The 21,205-nt window shown below is 47.1% G+C and overlaps 1 protein-coding gene across 2 annotated transcripts in view; it reads right to left on the bottom strand.

Annotated features, from left to right (window-relative positions):
• ATP8A2 (ATPase phospholipid transporting 8A2) overlaps positions 1-21,205 on the bottom strand; it is a 758,530-nt gene that overhangs the window by 607,790 nt on the left and 129,535 nt on the right. Inside the window, exons 7-11 of one of the 2 annotated variants that reach the window (XM_088460283.1) lie at positions 20,063-20,136; positions 18,072-18,141; positions 9,488-9,615; positions 2,264-2,375; positions 295-460 (exon numbers count right to left, since the gene is read on the bottom strand). In XM_088460283.1, coding sequence (XP_088316409.1) covers positions 295-460; positions 2,264-2,375; positions 9,488-9,615; positions 18,072-18,141; positions 20,063-20,136 — 550 coding nt within the window. The remainder of the gene's footprint in view (positions 1-294; positions 461-2,263; positions 2,376-9,487; positions 9,616-18,071; positions 18,142-20,062; positions 20,137-21,205) is intronic. The other variant, XM_088460284.1, reaches the window with a different exon arrangement.

Raw genomic sequence — 21,205 nt, 5'->3', positions numbered from 1 at the left:
ACCAGTATGTTTTTTTTGACTGTGGAACGAAACCCAGGGATAACATACAAACTCATACAGATAGGGGTATATTAACTAAGGTGTGGGTGTTCAGAAGTAGAGATGTTGCCCATAGCAACCAATCAGAATCTAGCTATTATTTTCTAGAAGGTGTTAGATAAATGTATAAATGTTAAGTAGAGTCTGATTGGTTGCTATGGGCAACATCTCCACTTTAGTAAATATACCCCATAATGCCTACGATCTCAGAGCTATGAGGCGGTAATACTAACCACTACATGTGACAGGACTTACCATTAGTGCCCAGGTACCAGTTAGTTTCCTCATACTTTCGGTTCCATAACAAAGCCCCGACAGAGCTGACGAGAGCCATGACCAGGAGAATGCAGAATAGGACCAGGATTTGTACGTTGGTGACTTTCTCTACATTAGACCTCTTGAGAGGAGCTTTTGTAGAATTCTGGACAAACAAAATGTAAACAATGACAATAAAATTAAGCAAATGACTTAATAGCAGAACTTATATCACATTCGTACATCATTTCTTCCCTTTTTTTTTTTAGCTACAGACTAGCGACATAATCTAAACCACAATAATACATAAATGAATTTAATAAGAAAATGGCGATGTAAAAAATGAAAAGTCCTCTATTTGAAATACAGTTGTGGCAGAAAAAGATTGTGGGTTATATGTATAGAGGAGCAGCATGGATGAACATGTAATTAGTATTACATGTAAGTAATCCTTCATGGGCTGCTTAGGAATGATCACAAATATAATCTATACAATAGGTTGCACAGTTTCAATATGATCATACAATCACCATATTGTTATCTACTTTAGCATGAGCCTTAAACAGGATGGAAACTTGTGACTGGTCACTAAATAAATACAACTGTATGTAATTTTAATGTAAATGAAATAAAAAGTGACCTTTTAAAAGTCAATAATATAGGGAACCCCAAGTGCATTCTGGGAAATACCTACCTTTCCTCTTTTGCATTTTGCCATGTTGTTATAAGTATGGAATAGCGCCCCCTACAGACTATGGGGTTTATTTACTAAGTGTCGGGTGGACACTTCTGTTCGTGTTTATGCCCAATATTTAAAAAGGGAAGTGCATTTACTAGCCATGTCTTAATGGGGAAAGCACTGCCCTTTTAAATATCGGCAGAAACGTGTATACAAATGTTGGGTTTTACAAATCGACACTTAGTAAATAAACCCCTAAAACTGAATACGTAACAAAGAATAATATTATTGTGTCAATTAGGGGTTGGATCTCTAATTAATGATCTGTCTCCTGATGCGGCTATATTTCTCTATCAATTTGTTTCAATCATTTCTAATTATTTATTTTCTCTCTTTAAACCTTCACCTTGGCACCCACTGCCCAATCAGAGGGCTGGCTTACCCTGGAGATAGAAGGTCACCCTGTGCTGACCAGGCTAGAGCTAATTCTACAATATGATGGGAGGGACACTGCGCTGTGGGTCATCCTGTTGTACATCACCAGTCAAGCCTGGGGCGAAATGCTAGTTGTCGGCTTTATTTATTTACAGGGCACTGGATTATGAATGTAATTACTTTTTAAATGTGTGGTACAAATCACCCAAGCAGGAAGTAGCATGGGCGCAGAGAGGGAGAGCGGGTACAAAGTATCTGGGACCTGTCAGGTTGGTGCAACCTAGCCAATGCAGGATGTACATAAGAGAGGGCCGCGGTATTCACATCAGAGCATGACTACGCCTCCTCGCCTGTGGTCACACCCCCTAGTACTGGGCCCAGGAGATCTCATGGGGAACCCTGACTACTAGTAACGCAAAACAAAATTCTAACAAAGGAATAACGCAATACATTAAAATCATGACATGCCAGGTGTCAGTTTAATGACTGTTACACCTGTATCACTATGCATTTGTCAATGTGTAGTTAAAACATGGTAATAATTCTGAAAATCTGTACTTTGAAAAACTATTAGTTTGCAAATGACTATAACACACCATGAAAGGCAGTTTAGCAAAATAAAAGCTTTGAAGCTATAATTATTACAATGTATTAATTTCCTATAAAGAAAGATTTTCTCTAACACCTGCAGGCTTGCAGAGGGACCAAGACCAATTATGATCAGCTGTAGCCAAGCAGGCTCAGCTCATGTATGAATACAGTGTTTAAAGGAAGCACCACAATGTTCTGTTTCTCCTTATATCATGGACCACAACTGTACACGGAAAAATATTGAATTAACTATTTATAAATTACCTGCATGAGTTTGGTGTCATGTCCTGTGTACACAACAATGCCCAAAACCCACTGAGTGTTCCTGATCTGGGCTCCTCGTAACAAGATCTGGTCAGGTCCAATAGCAACTGGACTAAAACAAAAAGTACATTTGTAGTCTTAGACAAGAGAAGCTTGCTTATATCCTTCAGTATATGCTATATGTACAATTATGCCATACTGTCATCCCAAAATAAAGAGAAGGCACAAAGTGGGATATTTATTAAACAGCAGTGTTGTGGACAGTGTGCAAACTGCCACCCATCCCTTGAGGTAGTCACTTCCGTGGCTTGGAGACTGAAAGCTCAAACCACGTGTGTCCTTTGCTAACCCCTAAACTACAGTACAGGAGGTTTATAGCAAACTGCAAGAGAAAAGGCGGGTTATTCGGGCTCAGTTCTGACAGGAGAGACAGCATGCGGTTTGTGCTACCTGACCAATCGGAACATAAAGCTAATTAAGGTATTTATTGTGGGGGCAACATTAATATAAATGTATTATTTGATTAGAAGTCAAAACTATTTTATTTATGATGGGGACAACACTTATTATTTCATGATGGGGGCAACATTTATAGTGCACACTTGTGACACAAGTATCAGCATGCATATCAAAGTGTAAGTGAATGCTGGCAGTTGTTCCACAAATACAGGCTATAAATGGTGTATGATAGGATTGGCGTACTCCACCACCCAGGTCTCGTGAAAGTATGTTTGTGACAGGATTTCAGTGAGGCACTTAGAAACCTCAGACTCCCAGGAGGCAGTGCAGCTCCTGGACTCATTTGAATATAGGAGGCACCATTACAAGTCTCCTTCATTAGCCATTGCACTGCGGCTGCCATTTTGGCTACAGACTGTCGGCTACATGTTGCCAATTAGCAATGAGGCTGCGTCCTGCAACAACTACACTAGACCACCATGGATGGGGACACCTACGGCACCACAGCACTCCAGTCCCTGCAGATGGAGAACCGAAGCAGATGCTAATCCCCACCTGATGATTCAAAGTTCTCCACTGGATAACCAGGTGTTTTACCATCGGACATTAACTAATCCAGTGCCACAGTGCTCCACATATAGTACAGTACATACTTTTATTTCATAAAACATTACATTTAAACCACCCTGAATGTTGTACACTCAGTACACAGCTCCACAATTAATCTTTTTGGCGAAGCAGCATTGGGCACTAACTCGTCCAGTGCTAAAAAAAGGAAACGTAGGAAGAACCAGCCTCATGGTGCTCCCATCATGAAATAATAAGTTTTGCCACTGTCATCAACAAATTTATTGTCTGTTCTAAATGAAATAGTATTGGCACCATAATAAATAATACATTTACAGCAACGTTGGCACCATTATAAACACCTTAATTTTTATGCTCTAAAAAAGACAGCTTGCTTTTACCGCAAGCTGTCCTTTCTGCTACATCGATGTCTAAATAACTATCAAGTCATATATAAATCCATCCTGTGTTTAGCAATGCATTTGTCACTAAGGGCTCCATTTATTACTGATACTAATTACCGGCGGCATATTTCGTTTAGTACAAGTGGCAAACGCAGGCTTTCTAGAGGGGGGTTTCCAAATGCTTGATTTTAGAGCGAGTGTGGCCAGTCCATGAAGAGGGCAGAATTGGTACTTAACCAGCTTTAATATGCGTTATACAATGTGTATTGTGTATCATAATTCCAGCATATACAGGACCGACCAGCGATCACAGTAAGCCATTAGATGTAGCAGTAGGGCCATCCTGCCTGAGCTGAATGTATTTATTTTAGATGTAAGCGCCATTCCAGAGCATTGGAGCAAGTTCGGGAGCCTGGAGGAGCAGTAGAAGAACCTAGCACTGCCCTGGACATATATGTACATATTGGGCTCTATAGCAGTGCATCCCTAACAGTGCATGTTTTCCAGATCTCCTAGTTGGTGCACAGGTTATTTATTACTGGCTAATACATGATAAAAGATCCACAGGTGGGGCTAATTATTTCATTTGTGATACTAAGAAGAACATGTAGCACTAGTAAAACTCTATTATATTACTATTTCTATTGTGGTCACGGTATGTGCTGGGAAGGGGGCTTTCCAGGCAGACGGAAACCCCCCCCCCCCTGCATTTGTCTATAACTCCGGCGCTGGCCGCGTAAGGCTCAGTGCGCTGCCGGCCGCCGGGCAGAGAGGAGGGGGCCCGTGTCGGAGACTGCACACGGGCCCCCTCCTCTCTAGAAACGCCCCTGCTGACCAGCACAATCACAGAATCTATTTAACTAAAGGTTAACAACAAGATTATTCTATATATTTGTCCCTTAATATTCACATTAGACTATTTAAAATTAATATTAATTTAACCACATGGTCACATGGGATGCGAATGCAGCCAACTCTGCTTCAGCTGACAAGGTGCGACTGCACCACCCGCTGTGTTTTTGAAGGGGAAATCCGTTCTACACATGTGCAGAACGCATCTCCTCTGACTCTCCTGCGTTCCCGGCAATTTCTGACCGGTTTTGGCAGAAATAATCATCATTTAAGTGGTTAAAAGAATTGAGCAAACCATTAGATAACTAGGTGATCTGACTAGCAGCAGTACAGCAGAAAAATATGATATATGGTAAGAACTTACCCTTGTTATCTCTATTTCTACGAAGTTCATAGGGTTCCACAGGATACCATGGGGTATAGGTGATGACGTCAGGCATCGGGCACCATAGAGTTAAGTTTTCAGCCTCCCAGGATGCACTAGGGTCCCCCCCCTACACCCCGCCCCGAGCCAAGGCATCTCAGTTAGGTACCAATCCATAGGCCGGAGGAGGAGAAGGAAGAGAGAGAAGAAAGATCTGGACACACACAAGAATCACATTCTCACCAGAGGGAGATGGAAAAACCGGTGACCAGAGTAAAGCCCATCTGCAGCACAGGTGCGACAGGGCGGGAGTCCTGTGGAACCCTATGTACTTCGTAGAAATAGAGATAACAAGGGTAAGTTCTTACCATAGCTCATATTTTCTACTTCAGGGTCCATAGGGTATCCACAGGATACCATGGGGATGTCCCAAAGCAGTATCCTTTAAGGGTGGGGACGCTCCTGTGCTGAAAGGAGAATCCGCCGCTCGAAGGAAGCATCCTGAGAGGCGAAGGTATCAAACCTGTAATACCTCACGAAGGTATGGACAGAGGACCATGTAGCAGCCTTGCAGATCTGGACTGCAGAGGCACCACCTCAAGCTGCCCACGAAGGACCCACAGACCTAGTGGAATGAGCCTTCATAGAAGGGGGAACCGGCAGGCCTTCATGAAGATAAGCTTCAGAAATAGCCATACGGATCCAGGCTGCCAAAGTTTGCTTTGAAGCAGGCCAACCTTTTTTACGGAAGCCATAGAGGACAAACAAGGCGTCCGACTTCCTAAACGAAGAAGTGTGGTCAACATAAGTCCTTAAGGCCCGCACAACATCCAAAGTGGCCTCACCCACAGAAAGGCCAGGCGAGTTAAAAGCTGGAACAACTATTTCCTCGTTAACATGAAACTGGGAAACAACTTTGGGAAGAAAGTCAGGACGAGTGCGTAGCACTGCCCTGTTCCCATGAAAAATCAAGAAAGGGGGTCTACAAGAGAGAGCCCCTAAATCAGAAACACGTCTGGCCAAAGCCCAGTGGTTCAAACGGCGGTCCTTGGAGAGCCCTCAGGACCACAGCCAAGTCCCAAGGCGCCACAGGTGGAACAAAGGGCGGCTGAATTCGCAGAACGCCCTGCATAAAGGTGCGTACATCGGGGATTGTAGCAATCCTACGGTGAAACCAGAGAGGGCAGAAACTTGCACCTTCAAAGAAGCAAGGCGAAGCCCATGGTCCAGTCCCGCCTGTAGGAAGGCGAGTACCCGAGACAGACGAAACTCCCGCGGTGCATAACCTCTCGGTCGACACCACTGGAAGAACGTATGCCACACGCGATGGTATATTCTCGCGGAAGACGGTTTCCGAGCTCTTAGCATGGTCCGCACTACAGAGCTGGAAAACCCCCTGGACCTCAACATGGCCATCTCAACAGCCACGCCGTCAAAGACAGCCGAGTCAGGTCCGGGTGAAGACAAGGGCCCTGTGACAGAAGGTCCGGTCGAAGCGGCAACCACAGAGGACTGTCCACGGACAGACCCTGAAGGTCTGAGAACCAGTGCCGTCTGGGCCATGCGGGAGCTATCAACAGGAGCGTCCCTCCTTCCTGTTTGAATTTCCGGATTACCCGCGGAAGAAGGGAAACCGGAGGAAAGAGATAAGCAAACCGGAACGTCCACCGGACGGACAGAGCATCCACCAGAGATGCCTCTTCGTCTCTTGTGCGAGACCCGTACACCGGCAACTTGTGCCGGGACGCCATGAGGTCGATCTCTGGAAGACCCCACCTGTCCACCAGCAGTTGAAAAACGTTCGGGTGCAGGACCATTCCCCCGGATGAACGTCCTGGCGACTGAGAAAGTCCGCCTCCCAGTTTAGCACTCCCGGGATGAAGACCGCTGATATGGCCGGAAGATTGCGCTCCGCCCATACCAGGATCTGAGACACCTCTACGAGAGCCACCCGACTTTGGGTTTCTCCTTGCCGGTTTATGTAGGCGACGGTGGTAGCGTTGTCCGACTGGACCTGCACTGGGTGACCCTGGAGAACCCGATGTGCCTGCTGGAGAGCATTGAAAACCGCTCGGAGTTCCAAGATGTTTATTGGAAGCTCCGCTTCTGCCGGAGTCCACCTGCCCTGGAACAAGTGTGGACCCGAAACTGCTACCCAGCCCCGAAGACTGGCGTCCGTTGTCAACAGGACCCAATTCGCCACCCAGAACGGATGACCCCTGTTGAGATGGGTCGTCTGCAACCACCAGGCAAGGGACAGGCGAACCTCCGGAGTGAGCACTATCGTCTGGGATTTTAGAGACTGAGGCAGTCCATTCCATTTGGACAGGATCAGGTGCTGCAGATGTCTGGAGTGAAACTGGGCATATTCCACCATGTCGAATACCGACACCATGGAGCCCAGTAACCTCATCGCCGAGTGCAGAGGCACCCGGCGGCTCTGCAGACAACTGCGCACCTTCGACTGTAAGGCAGAGATCTTTTCCCCCGTCACAAAGATCCTTTGCTGTCCCGAGTCCAATAAGGCTCCGAGGTGCAGAATCCGCTGAGACGGGATCAGGGTGGACTTCTGCCAGTTTATCAACCAGCCGTGCCGTTGCAGTAGCGCAATGGTCAGGTCCAAGTGTCGGAGAAGGAGCTCCAGGCCTGCTTCCGGAGCTTGGCCGATTTCTTGGGGCCAGCCTGTCGGGGAAAGGACTGTGTCTTAAGCCTACCCTGGGCCCTATAAGACCGAAAGGACGGAGTACCTGAACGAGTAGGAATAGCAGCCGACGGGAGATATGCCGATTTAGCTGCCGCCAGCGTGGCTACAATCTTGTCCAGGTCCGGACCGAAGAGAACTTCTCCGTTAAAAGGCAACGCCTCCAAACCCTTTTTGGAATCAGCGTCCGCCTTCCAGGATCGCAACCACAAGGTGCGACGAGCAGCCACAGCTGCTGAAGAAATTCGAGACGCCAGGGTACTAATATCCAAGGCGCTTCATTGATATAAGTGGCCGAATCCCGGAGATTGCCGATCAACTCCGTCTGCTCAGCCGAACAGTCGGAATCGAAGGACGCCACCAACGTATCAGCCCAGCGCTCCATAGCTCTGGGAACCCAGCAAATGGCCATAGCCGGCCGCGCTGCCCCCCCCCGCAAGGGAATAGACGGACTTCAGGCAGATCTCCACCTTGCGGTCCGTAGCATCCTTAAGGGAGGACATGGATGGCATGGGTAATGTGGCACTACGGACAAGGCGTGTCACATGCGAATCCACCTGTGGAGGGGATTCCCACTTGGCAAAATAATTGTCCGCAAACGGATACGCCACAGCTAAACGCCTTTGAGGCTGATATCGTTTGCCTGGCTGTTTCCACGCTTCCTCTAGGTGGTCAACTAATTTCCCCGAAAGAGGAAACACTGTGGTATCTCCTTTAACATCCTTGAAAAAGGCGTATTTGGACTTTGATACCGGAGGCTCCTCATCCTCAATAACTAAAGCAGTACGGACTGCACGAATAAGGCCAGGTATATACACCTTAGACTTAGCGTCCGACTCTTTAGGACGGGGAGGTTCCTGGTCAGAAAGATCCAGAATCTCCCCATTATCGGACGTCCCGTCGTCATCCTCATAAGGAGCAGACAGAGACGCCACCGGCCGCTTGTGAGGCCGCATCACAGACTCCCCTTGCAACACTTCTGACAACTGCTGTACAGAGCTTGTTAACGAATTAACCCACGCAGGCTCATGAGAGACCTGAGGAGGGGAAATAGGGAGACTGTGGGGTACCATCAATTGTCTTGGGAAACCCTGCATGGGTGACGACACCACTGACTGCTGGGACAAACCCATCTGAGTGAGGGCAGGCTGCGGAGATAACTGGCCCACGAGGGTTGTAAGCGCTTTGGCAAAACAAGCCCAGGGCGGCTCCTGTACCGGAGCCGTGACCGTAATCGGTCGCGTCAACGAATAACACCATCGACATAGTCCCGCCGGCTGTGAGACAGGGAAGGCGCGCTCCCCTGGCATGCATTTAACCCCTGGGACGCCGCAGCGCTACCGCTCTGCCGCGGTCCTGCTGTCCCAGGGGGGTAGTGGAAGCCTGCTGCTTACCTGCTGCCCCCCTTAATTCCGGCCATGGTCCTAAACATCTGGGGTCACCGCTAGCTGTGACCCCAGATGCCTACCAGCATCCCCGGATCAGTACCGGCGTTCTGGTACCGGCGGGGGTGTAGGGAAGACAGCATGGACGTCCGGACTGACTGTCCATGCTGTACTTCCAGATGTGCAGCCACAGCTACATTGAAGAAACTTCAGGGGCTCTTCATGGCCCCCCTCTAACAGGTGCATCCGACTCCGGCCGGGCACCAAACTAAACTGAGATGCCTTGGCTCGGTGGCGGGGTGTAGGAGGGGGACCCTAGTGCATCCTGGGAGGCTGAAACTTAACTCTATGGTGCCCGATGCCTGACGTCATCACCTATACCCCAAGGTATCCTGTGGATACCCTATGGACCCTGAAGTAGAAACAATGGATATACGAGAGGGGAGGAACTGGCGATTCATGTTTGCAGCAAATTAAGGAGCCACAACTGACCTGTTACCCTCCAAGCAGAGGTTTCCAGTAAAGTCATAGAGATGCCTATTGGGTCCTTCACACTCTATTCTTCCAGTTATTTTAACCAAATCCTCGTGGGACTGAAGATTTGAGGTTGCTGGTAAACCCTAATGACAAATGTAAAAAAAAAAAAAAAGCTGTGATTTGTGGCAGAACATTAAAGAATAAACATCACTGCAGGCGTGACTATACGGAGCAAAGAGGTCACATTGCATATTTACTATAATTTCTAGCACTATAGGTTCTTATTCTCTCTGAATAGCAATAGGCACACAGAGAAGACAGTTTATTCCCTGCTATCATTTGGAACAATGGTCAGTGGACAATGACATGGAATATCAAAGGCTGCCTCGTTTACACCCATGGAAAAATGTATCAACTGCAGGTTTTAATGGCGGCTTCAAAGTCACCACAGATTGTCGGCCATCTTAAAAAATGTATATAGTTACTATAGTGCAGTGGTTCCTACAGATGTGTCCTTACTCGTCTTTGCTGCAGTTGCGTCAAACAGCCCCTTCTGGCGCGCCTGGTCCTGTGAGACTTTGCTAGCGCCGGGCATCTTTTTTGCCGAATAAGTATCATATGCGGTGTGATTAGGACGCACCAGGAGACTGTGCTAATTAATTTGATATGTGACACTTGTATATATCGGTGTGACTTAGTCCCTCAACCAGCATGCACAGTGCTACGATGCAGCGGCCACAGCTTTTTTCCACGCAAATTCCATTTACAGTCTCAGTCGCACACAGATATTCAAGTGTCACAGTACAGTCTCCTGGTGCGTCCTAGTCACATCACATTGCGACTGACGACTGATGCTAGCAGAGTTGCACAGGGCCTTGTGGCTCAATCACGCCAGGTATATCGTGCTGCGTGGTGTAATGAGGCTATACGAGTGAGGACACGTGTATATTTACCTTTCTTTAAGTCATTAAAATGCCCCCACCCTCCTTTTTGATATTATGTTTACTGGTAATTTAATAGGCGCTCTTCATAAATTGCTCCAATAGATTAGTGTTAGGCCCCCCAAGATGAGAGCACTCAGGTCGGACCTACCACAAGTTGGCGGGTGTGCGTGTGTGTGTGATGAAGATTAGTACATCAGAAGAGTCACATGACTAATACAATTATTATTAATATTATAAATCAGATAATGGTGACTAATGTAAAATTCCAGCCTTCGTTCTGCTACCTCCCGATTTGTGCCTCAGTTGCTGGCATCTGACCAACTCATTGGCAATGCCATGTAGGTCCTACGAGAAACAAATCCACAACCACAGTGAATACATGCTGGGTACTGTTCATTTTAACCTCACCATTAGTCATTGTGAAATACAATAAAAGCCAATGTTTATGCTCATTATTTACGACTCCCCTCTGCTCAGTTGTGCCCAAAACATATTGTACGTGTAGCTCCAGCAGGCAACGCTGACTCCAGTCGCATCTGTAGGAAAGCAAAGGGCTGATCCTGGATCATTTATCGCGGTAGAATTGTAGATATTTAGATGTTGTTATAATTTTCTTAAAAACTGTGGGAGCGTTCTGCAATGAATCATGATGACAGATAGAGTCTGTTCTGTGAACAACTTGCTGAATGTGAAATCCTATATTCCCGGTGGGGACACAGGATATATTTGTCTGGTTTATTGTTTGCCAGAATCCAGGAAAAATGACACTGTGGGTACTCATGTATCCGGATTTGTGTATTGATTATGGAGGCTGACAACGAGCCTGTTTTATGATAAAAGAATTAGGGAGATAATTATGGACTTTACATTATTCAAAGGGTGTCCATCGCCTGTATCTCCAAATTTAAGTCAGGCTTTCACAAAAAGAATTAATAAAAAAAGCACACTAGCAGGTAATATTGCTCCTCCGAATTTGCGTCTATGTTTTTTGTTTGGCTGGGTTGAAGCACACACATATAACCAGGCATGGATAAACTACGGACAATCTGTGCTATATTTCTGGCATTTAGTCTGAACAAAGATAAAGGGGTCTATTTACTAAGCAGTGTTAGGAGACAGAGTGAAAAGTGATAAGAAAGTGATAAGGTGCCAGCCAATCAGCTCCCAACTGTCATTTTTCAAATACAGGCTGTGAGATGACAGTTAGGAGCTGATTGGCTGGTACCTTATCACTTTTCACTCTGTCTCCTAACACTGCTTAGTAAATAGACCACAAAGTTGCACTAGGCAGAAAATGGAGCACGAGAGTTTGATCTATAATATAATATGTGTGTCTCCTCTGTCTGTCTGCCCCTCCCCTCTATACTGTAAGCTCTCATGAGCAGGGCCCTCTACCCTGTTGTGCTCCATCCCTGCCCATCAAACCTTTAAACTCAACATGCAGCGTTACCTCTGTGGGTACTGTGACTTACATGAAACAACAAGAGATATGGTAAGAACTTACCTTTGTTATCTCTGTTTCTACGAAGTCCATAGGGTCCACAGGGTTGACCTTGGGGTATAGGTTGGGAACCAAATCCGGGCACCACGCAGTTAAAGATTTTAGCTCCCAGGATGCACTGGGTCCACTCTCCCTATAACCCCACCCCCAAGCCAGAGGCACCTCAGTTTGTAAGTAGCCAAAGGCCGGAGGAGGAGAGAAAAAGAGAGAGAAAACTGGAACACTCAATAACCATACTCACCGAAATGGGAGACGGAAAACCGGTGACCAGCCACACAGCCCATATGAAGCCAGGTGCGTCAGGGCGGGCGCCCTGTGGACCCTATGGACTTCGTAGAAACAGAGATAACAAAGGTAAGTTCTTACCATATCTCTTGTTTTCTACTTCAGGGTCCATAGGGGGTCCACAGGGTTGACCTTGGGGATGTCCCAAAGCAGTTCAACCAAGGGTGGGGACGCTCCTGTGCTGAGAGGAGAATCCGTCGCCAAAAAGGAAGCATCCTGAGAGGCAAAGGAAACCAATGCCTAGAACCTTAAAAAGGTGTGGACAGAAGACCACGTGGCCACCTAGTAAGGCAAAACAGCCGAGGCGCCACAGCGAGCCGCACACGAGGGTCACATGGCCCGAGAAAAAACAAGCATCAACAACAGGAAGGCCTACCCATGGGTAGGCCCCTGAGGAAGACCTACGAGGCCATCCAAGCCAACATTTGGTTATAGGCCGGCCATCCTTTCCTGTGAAAACCAGAAATCTCAGACCACCAATAAGGAGTCCGATTTCCGTAAGGAACCTGAACGGATCACATAAATCCAAAGAGGCCAGACCACAGTCAATGAGGCCACACCAGCCGAGAGGACTGGGGACAGAATGGCCGTACCATAAGTTCCAGAATAATATGGAACCTGAAAACCACTAAGAAGAAACACAGGGCGAGAGCAACTCCCACCCTGACATGATGCCCTCCAGAAGAGGGAGCCACATGAGAACGCTCCCAATTCAGACACTCTCCTGGTTGATATAAACACCCTGAGAGAAAGAGAGAGCCTAAGCAATAGACCATGTAATGGCTATCACAACCAGCGGTTCCATTGACTGTCCCCGGAGGTAACGAAGAACCACTACTTACTCCCAAGGAGTCCCTAGGGAGGACAAATGGAGGCATAATCAAGAAAACACTCCAAAGGATGAACTGGATACCAGAGTGAAGCAATTCCATATCTTAACCATACTGACAGTGTAGAGATCCGCACTGTCAGGAAGACCAGGCCAAGTGTGAAACCCAAGCCAGCCGGAAGGAATGCCAGAATATCTGGAAATCCTGGACACCGGAGGATTGTATCGTCAGGTACAATACCATAAGATTTATGGCTGCCACAGTTTGTGGTAGGTCCCAGCAAAAGCTGATCCATGTGCTCTAATCATTCCAACGATGACAAAGCCAGGGAAGCCGTAAGACCACTGTAAGGACACAGTCAATGACAAACGACCCAGGTCCAAGGCAAAACCAAGGACCCTGAGACAACAGGTCCGGGCAGTGAAGCATCAGGGATGGAGTATCGATGTAGAGACTCCGAAGATCCAAGTACCCCTGACATCTGGGGCAATCAGGAGCCACCAGCAGGAAAGCATCTCCGTCTCGATTGAAAACACTTCCAAAGACCTCGAGGAAGAAGGGAGACCGGAGAACACAGGTACACAAAGTGGAAGGACCACTTCACCGACAAAGAGTCGCTGAAGTTTGCTTCAGAATCCCCAGAGCTGAACTGTAACACCATAGTGTGATAAAGTCAGAAGGCCATGAGGGTCACCTCAGGGGGGCCCCCCCTGCTCACCAGGAGATGAAACCTCTCTTGGGGAAGAGACTAGTCCCCGGGATGCACGTCGTGACGGCTGAGGACTCCCGCTTCCCAATGGAGAGCTCCTGAAATGAACGCTGCCGAGATGGTCGGGAGGAGACCCTCGGACTATGTCCGAATATGTGACATACCTGTCATTGCCACCCAACGAACAGTGTTGCTAAAAAGGAAGCCACTGTCCTGACCCTGTCGGACTGAACCTTTTCAGGTTCACCGGGAAACAAGAGTTATGCCAGAGTAAGTTAATTGACAGGGTGGAATCGACAGACGTCCAACTGCACTGAAAAGGATTCGATCCAGACACTGTCCCTAGCAAAGAAAACCCTGGACGAGATGGCCATAGCCACCCGGACAGGTACCGACTTGCCTCCGGAGAGAGCATCATCGTTTGAACAGTTATCCGACAGAAAAAACTCATTCCATCTGGAGATGAGCCAATTATGGAAAGGCCTGGAATGGAACTGAGCCCATTCCACCATGCATCCCAGAGTGTAAAGACATCTGTCGACTGCGCAGACAACCATGTACTCCTAATGGAAGAGAGGAGATTCCGTCTTACGCCAGAAGAATTCTCAGATTCTGAGAATCCAGCAGGGATCCTAGATGAAGAATACCCAGAGAGGGATGCAGGGAGGACTTTTTCCCCGTTGATTAAACGTCTGCACCCTGAAGAAGCCACAGTCATCCTGACCTGGCCGTAAAGTACCCCGGTGATCCCGCTAAGAGCAGGAGGCCGTCCAGGTACAGGAGCATTGGGATATACTGAACAGAAGAACTGTCAGAAAATCCAAAACGCTGGTAAACCCCTGTGGGGCTGAGGACAGTCCCAACAGGCAGAGCCCGAAAAATTGTAAGTGTTGCTGTGATACAGCAAACCTCAGCCCATGCTGAGGAAAGGTCTCTGTAAGTACCCGTAGGCACGCGTCCTGTATATCCAGTGATACCCTAAAGTCCCCAGGTTCCAAACATCGTATGATGGAGCATAGGGATTTCCTCCTGAGCCCAGGTAGCTTTAGGAACTGGTTCAGGGAATTGAGACAGAGAATAGGCCAAAGAGGACCATTCAGCCACCGCACCAGAAAGAAAACAGAACAACCAGTCCCTCACTGAGATAGTGGGGATGGCCTAATTAGCTCCGCTTACCGCAACAACTGCATAGCTTTCTGGATCTGTAAGGCCCTTGTAAAGAGGGCGTACCCTCCTACCCACGTAGCCGCGGCAACTTGACACTATTACCGGGCGAACTGAGAAAATCGGTATCTCCCAGTTGTAGGCCTGTCCCGTCAGACTGAAGAGATATCCGTAGGTTCAGAAGCAGGATCGGCTGGCAGTCCAGGCCTGCTCGGTACTGGATATGTCGGCCCTTGTAGATGCCGACAGTCTACGAAGAAACAGACCTTTAGGCTGACCCAGAGGACAAAAAAGACTTAACAGACTTAGTCTGAGGCCTTGTAGTGGGCATAGCTGAAAGCGGTAAACTTGTCGTTAGTAATACTGCCAATGTTACTACAATCTTGTCAAGGTCAGGACCAAACAAAATCAACCCTAAAGATGGTATCTGCACCTCTGCATTCCCAGAGCGCAGCCATAGGGTATTACGGAGGATACAGTCGCAGCCGGAACTCTGAAAGTTAGGAGACTGGTATCCAATATAGGCATTTCCACCTATGACAACAGCATATATTACGTGAGCGACCAAATACATTTGAACCCCCGACGTGTTGGAGGGGAAAAAACGTTACAAATGCATCAACCCAATATGCAATAGTATTAACCAACCATGCTATAGCCATGGTAGGATGGGTAACAACTCCTGAAAGCAAGTATACTGATTTCAGGCAGAGTTACCACCTACGGATCCGAAGAATCCGACCACGCAGGAATGGGAGGCGTAGTAACGTCTGTAATCAGACGAGTAACACGCCCATCCCCCCCAGGAGGGGCTCGTGATGACCCTCAGGGAATTTGGGACAGGAGGCCAAACACTGTTGTAACACCTCCTATCTGGCAACAGCCAGAGTCCCGCTATGCGATCCACCCACTAGTCAGCAACAGGTAACCCGAAGGCACGCAATACTGAGGGTGTATGATACAGGTGCAGGTCAACATTCACTCTAACCAGAATGGACCTGCTACCAGCCCTAAAGCAGGGATAATAATACCTGAAATAGGCTTCCCCCCGTGTAAGAGGGAAAGAGCCCCGAACAGTACCCAGTTCACGGCAGAGCCAACTGGGAAGTAACCACAGGGCGTCAACCACGCCAATTAGCGTTTCGTAGAAAACGACATCCACCCAGGGTGGCTGTTGTGGTAATCCCTGCAAGGGGAATGACAGACTATTGTGGCACCAGGGGGAATTCATATACTGCGAAAAACCCCTGCAGGGAGCGGTAGCCTGTGTCACAGGGGAAGAGTGCAAGAAGCTGCGAGATACCCTGAGATGAAAAGGGCAGTATGGTGAAGTAACCCCAAGTGAGGTACAACAATGGGGCCCGCCCGGCGATCCGCAATTGAGAGGATCCCGAGAAAACAAACCGCCCAAGGGGGTCGTGAAAGAGGCCGGCATCAGATGACGCCACATACAGAACCCTTTATGAGTCAAATCCTCCGCACTAACACCTGCAGCACATGACTTGCAGGATAGTAAAAATGGGTGCAGTATAACGCTCTATCTCCTGGTCAGACATATCTGACCAATCTTGGCGGAAATATTAAGCAGCACTATACTGGTCCTGACTGATGCCAAAAATTAGCTGCAGGGACCCATTTTCAGCGTATGCAACACACAGTTCCATCTAAAATATGGCAACGTGCAGCACGCAACAGTATGTGACAAACCACACAAATATTAACAAGTATATAAATGTGAGGTCTCAGAACCACCCCAAGTACAGCTGTATTAGGGCAGATAAGGAAAGGGATAGATATACACTGACAGGTGAGAGAATAAAGTACAGTCAGCACTAGCATAAGTCACATACAATGCAGATATATACATATATACATAAACATGTCATATAATATACTGCACTATTACACTGCATTCAACTGCCCAGATTCAGTGTCTGGGAAGGCTACAGCGCTGTGTACACTGACCTGATGGTGAGGTACGCAGGGGGACTGGACTCACTGCCATCCTGAGAGATTTCTGCTGCACCACAGAGATAAAATGGCCGCTGGAGACCTCAGAGGAAGCGTGGCCCGCGGAGGAAGCAGCTCAGCGACGCCAGACTATGGATACTGAAAGGCGCGCTGAGCTGAGGGGAGGAGCCGCTGTAACAGGGAAGGCTGCCTCCCCTGGCCGGCTATTAACCCCCGGGACGCCGGCTCCCTGCACCGATCGTTAAGTCCCTGGTGGTCTAGTGGACACACGGGGTATGGGGGGCCCGCCGCCACTGCCGGCGCCTCCGGTCTGTCCCCTGAGACCGGAGGCACAGGACTGCATTTGAAATGCGCGGATCACCGCAAGCGGTGATCCGCGACCTTACCTGCTCCCCGTGGATCCGGCAGCAGTCCTGGGCGCCCGCAGAGTCCGGCTAGTACAGACTCTGGGGTCCCGCTGAGATCCCCAGATCTGTACTGGCGTCTCAGCGCCAGCGGGGTGACGGAGCGGCAGCTTAGACGTCCTATGGACAGTCCGACGCTGCCGCTCTGAAGAGTCCAAAGTCCATGAAAAAACTTTGTCCCTAAAAAAAAAAAAAAATAAGCTTAGGGGCTACTAATCAGCTCCCCCTGCGCTAACGGTGACCCGACTCCGGCCGGGCACCAACTTAAACTGAGGTGCCTCTGGCTTGGGGGTGGGGTTATAGGGAGAGTGGACCCAGTGCATCCTGGGAGCTAAAAGCTTTAACTGCGTGGTGCCCGGATTTGGTTCCCAACCTATACCCCAAGGTCAACCCTGTGGACCCCCTATGGACCCTGAAGTAGAAAGTGATTATATAGCTTACAGTATATCCCACGTTCTGCAATGTTTTGTACTGTGAGTCTTTTGCATTTTTTTCCCCTCTTCTTTTGTGTGCACGGTTTATGCTTACGTACTGTGTAAGGCACTGCGGAACCCTCGTGGCGCCATACAAATAACGGATAATAATAGTGATAATGAACCTGTACCCAGCAGGCAGGACCAAAGCCACTGGTGGGAGTCAGAGAAAGGATAATGAAGGCACACTGGTGGCAGGAATAATCGCTAGGAGGAGAGAAAGAGGGAAGAGGACTGTGCCCATGAGGAACTTATAGTCCAATAATAAATTCTTGAAAAAAAAAAAAAAATTTAAAAAAAATATTAAAAGCTTCTTACTTGGCGAATTTTCAAGTTGGTTTCTCCATCAAGATTGGATGTTTCAATGTAGCACATTGCCTGCGGCTCACTGTAAAAAGAACAAAATTGTTTAGTTGAAAATGTAAAACGATACAAGAGGCAAACACCAGAGTCCATGCCGAAGGGAAGGAATGACACTGGGACATACAGCAGGCGCCAGCTACCAGAGGCTACGGGTTTAGCACGTCTTTGCTCTATTACCTCCTTTCCAACATTTTCCTTTACCAAGCCAGATCTCACAGCACAGGCTTTCACACAACGGCAGACACACAAAACACTTTGTAGTGTGTAGGTCTCAGATAAGTAAAGGGACAACATGGTAAATGGCACCCAAGCAATAACTAGGAAAGGTGGTAAAAGTGGCATCAGAATATCAACTTTTTTTTTAATTAAGCTGCAACTTAAGGTTGGAGCTAAAAGATAATGTCACAGCAACACACAGTTTCTATAAGTCAATCAAATGTATGTACTAACAATCTTATAATATACTGTATGTATTTAGTAAGAACTCACTACAGATGAATGGGATTGAATTGAAAGATTTAAGACTTTGTATCTCATCCTATATGTACATTTTATGTATATATTTGCAGCAGTCAAGCATGGACTTTAGTAGCTCAAAACAGTGCTATTCCTGCAAAGTTGCCATCGCAAACTCATTGTCAAACTGGCCATCACTGGGCAGTGATCCAGTTATAAGCGATCGGACATTTTAAACATACGGATTTAAATTATAATATAGCTGATCCCTGCAATGTATTTAATTGCAAAGAATTCATAAGTTCATTATATTTGTAGTTTTGTTCATCATTTTGCCTAGCTGACGTTACTCAATTAATGAGGGCAGTTTATAATCACACATTGGTGCACTCGTTTGAGCTACTACATTATATTAAACACTACATAAAACTACACAGAGAAATACACCACATACTCGGCATGCAAATTCTATCCAATGAACCAAAGATTATTTTTGCATTATCACTGTTAGTGGTTATTAATAGTAAAGGAATATGATTATTCCTTTAAACTACGTATCCTTTTACTATAAACCAACATTCAAGTGACCCCTCCCCCAAAGTGTTTAATGGACAATTTCATAAATTAAAGAATTCTCTAAAGATCACATTTCTTTTACATTGGGGTTTGGGGAAATACTGGTAACAAGAAAGTTTCACCCAACTCTTGTCCCATATGCACTTTACCTACATTTATAACATGCCTTGAAAATGTCCTTGAATTCGATGTAACTAGATGCACCAGCAGACTGCGCTTATTCATTTGAGCCGCACACAGATATACAAGTGTCACACAGCAAATTAAACAGGGCTTTTTAGCGTGACTGCAGCAAAGATAAATAAGGACACATCTGTACTTGATCTGTATATGACGTGCTACGACGGACGCAGTTGGCGTGTTTTTTTTTGCCACACCAAGTTCCGTTGTACTTCATTTACAGTCTCACACAGATATACAAGTGTCACCTAAAATCAATCAGTGTAGTCTCCTGGTGCGTCCTAGTAGCATCGCATTGCAACGAAGACGCATTTTCGCACGGGACCAGGCGGCTCACTCACACTAGGCGTCTCGCGCTGCACGACGTATTGAGGCTAGATGTAGGAGGACACATCTGTGCAAGTATTAATTAGCGAGAGATGTCCAGGATGCACTTTAACTATACTTTTTAGGATATAAACCGAATGAAACAACGATTTAACCTTAAAACACCCACAAGTATGATGTCTTTGGGACATGTTGGAGGATATATGAAGTTCCTCATCCCTTTTTAGGTTCCTGAAAGAAGGGGTTAATCTAGTACCACTAGGGAGTCATCAGTAGGGTGACATCAGTTGGGTGAGATGAGAGGGTCTAAGAACATTACATCTTTTCACTCATTCTATGGAATGCAAAAATAAATCTGAATCTCAGTGGAGATGAGCACAGAGACACCCAATCACATATTGCCTGACCTGGAGGATAAAATGATCATATCAGCTGGTAGATGCTGCCCATTGGTCACCTTCACAAGGTCTCCTACTGCCACCTGTCAGGTGAGTGGCAGTGAAGCAGCGGACAGGAGAGAAAGAGAGTATACACGGTCTGTCCTTAGTCATCACTCACACCATTAGTCATTCCAAGGAGCAAAACCACAGTATCAGAAAACTTTCAAGCTCAAGAAACAGTACAAACAATATAGAGGTTAATTAAGTACACTTTGATATTATGTTGTGTTTGGTAATAAGGGGAACATAGAACATAGATTGAGCCCTATGTCACACGGGTAAGTGCGGCTATATGCTGTACTTATGGTACCGCCAGATACACAGATTTTGGTTCGGAGCCCTATAGGGCTGCGTACAAATACCCACAAATCTGGGATGAGAGAGGGTTTTGAGGGGGGCGAGTTCCAATGCCGTTGCCAGCATTTAGAACTTAGGGCTTGATTCATTACAGATCGCTATTGTGATCGCAGCTACGAATACAAACGCAGGTCGGTTGCGAAAATATGGTAATGACTGCAATCGCAAAGCAATTATAGAGACGCCAAAAGCCAGCATAGAGATGCCCACTACCACTTTCCCACATCCGCAATCCTGCGTATACATCGGGAACGTCGAGTAACATTGGCCCCTCACGCACAATTACAACAGGTCTGACCTTACTCAGAAATTGCTAATCTCATCGCACGCAGCGGGTACGTATGCCGTCACAGTGGCTAATTTATGCACGCCCCTGTAACAGGGTTCGAACGGGCTGGCACGCCTGTGTTTCGCCGACTACCCCCACCCAGTCAGCACCCCCAAACGCTCACTTTCTGTCACTCACTCTGCGATGGGTCTGCGTGGTCTCTGATGCCGTCGCACACACGCAGTGCGATGCAAGCGCAGTACGCAACAATCGGCCGTCTGCGTGTGTAATCGCAATAGCGATCTGTAATGAATCAGGCCCTTTATTGGATTGACCCCATGAAATGCTTGTTGTGAACCGAGACATCTTGTAATATAATGTCTGGAATACAGCATCAAGCTTGAATAAAAACAGTGAATTCAACAAGAAGGATTTGAAATCACGGTTTTAATACGTAATGAGATTAATTGTTATTGAGTTTTAAC

The sequence above is a fragment of the Taudactylus pleione genome, unplaced genomic scaffold (assembly GCF_031769625.1).
Source record: "Taudactylus pleione unplaced genomic scaffold, aTauple2 ptg000043l, whole genome shotgun sequence".
Lineage (NCBI taxonomy): Eukaryota > Metazoa > Chordata > Amphibia > Anura > Myobatrachidae > Taudactylus > Taudactylus pleione.
This window is presented reverse-complemented; position numbering and strand designations above follow the sequence as displayed.